The sequence below is a fragment of the Passer montanus genome, unplaced genomic scaffold (genome assembly GCF_014805655.1).
Source record: "Passer montanus isolate IOZ18808 unplaced genomic scaffold, ASM1480565v1 scaffold301, whole genome shotgun sequence".
NCBI lineage: Eukaryota > Metazoa > Chordata > Aves > Passeriformes > Passeridae > Passer > Passer montanus.
In genome coordinates, this window is record NW_024367720.1 from 48,799 (window position 1) to 49,794 (window position 996).

General features: G+C 69.5%; 1 protein-coding gene across 1 annotated transcript in view; it reads left to right on the plus strand.

Annotated features, from left to right (window-relative positions):
* The window catches only part of PEA15 (proliferation and apoptosis adaptor protein 15), a 2,827-nt gene extending 1,831 nt beyond the window's left edge, over nucleotides 1–996 (plus strand). Inside the window, exon 3 of the mRNA XM_039714687.1 lies at nucleotides 739–996. Within this exon, the coding sequence (XP_039570621.1) occupies nucleotides 739–803 (65 nt within the window). The 3' untranslated portion in view covers nucleotides 804–996. The remainder of the gene's footprint in view (nucleotides 1–738) is intronic.

A 996-nucleotide genomic window follows, 5' to 3' on the forward strand; every position in this document is an offset into this window, starting at 1 on the left:
GGGGCCGGGAAGAGGGATGGGGACGGGGCGGGGGGGGATGGGGACGGGGATGGGGACAGGGATAGGGACACGGATAGGGGGGACAGGGACAGGGATAGGGGGGACGGGGACAGGGACAGGGATGGGGACAGGGACAGGTGGGGATGGGGACAGTGCGGGGATAGGGACAGGCACAGCCGGAGATGGGGACACCCAGGAACAGCCAGGGACAGGGACAGGCGGGGATGGGGACGGGGACAAGTGGGGACAGGACCCGGGACAGACCGGGACAGGGACAGGCAGGGATAGCCTGGGACAGGGACAGCCAGGGATGGGGACACGCAGGGACAGCCGGGGCTGGGGACAGGGACAGGGACAGGGACAGCCAGGCACCCCCAGGGACAGGAACTGTCATTGTCCCCAAGCAGGGACAGCGACCCTTCCCCAGTCACCCCTGGGGAGGGACGGGGACCCCCCTAAGAAGGGTTGGGGACCCCAAGGGGGGAAAAGACCCCCGGGAAAGGTTGGGGACCCCCAGGAGGGGTTGGGGACACCCAGCAGGGGTTGGGGACACCCAGGAGGGGTTGGGGACACGCAGGAGGGGTTGGGGACCCCCAGGGAGGGTTGGGGACCCCCAGAGAGGATTGGGGACACCCAGGGAGGGTTGGGGACACCCAGGGAGGGTTGGGGACCCTCGCGGGGGGCAGGGGACACCCCCAGGGACACCCCCAGACCCCCCTGACCCCCGTGTCCCCCCAGACATCATCCGGCAGCCCTCGGAGGAGGAGATCATCAAACTGGCCCCCCCCCCGAAAAAGGCCTGAGCGGCAGGAGGAGCCCCCGCCCCCCCAGAGCCCCCTCCCCAATTTCCCCCCCTGGGGGAGGGGCTTAAACCCCCCCCCCAAATGGGGGAGGGGAGAATTGGGGGGAGGGGAGGAAATTCCCATGGGACCCCCACCCCGAAAAGGCCTCGAATTGGGGGGGAGGGATGGGGACCCCCCCCAGTGTGGGTAAGTT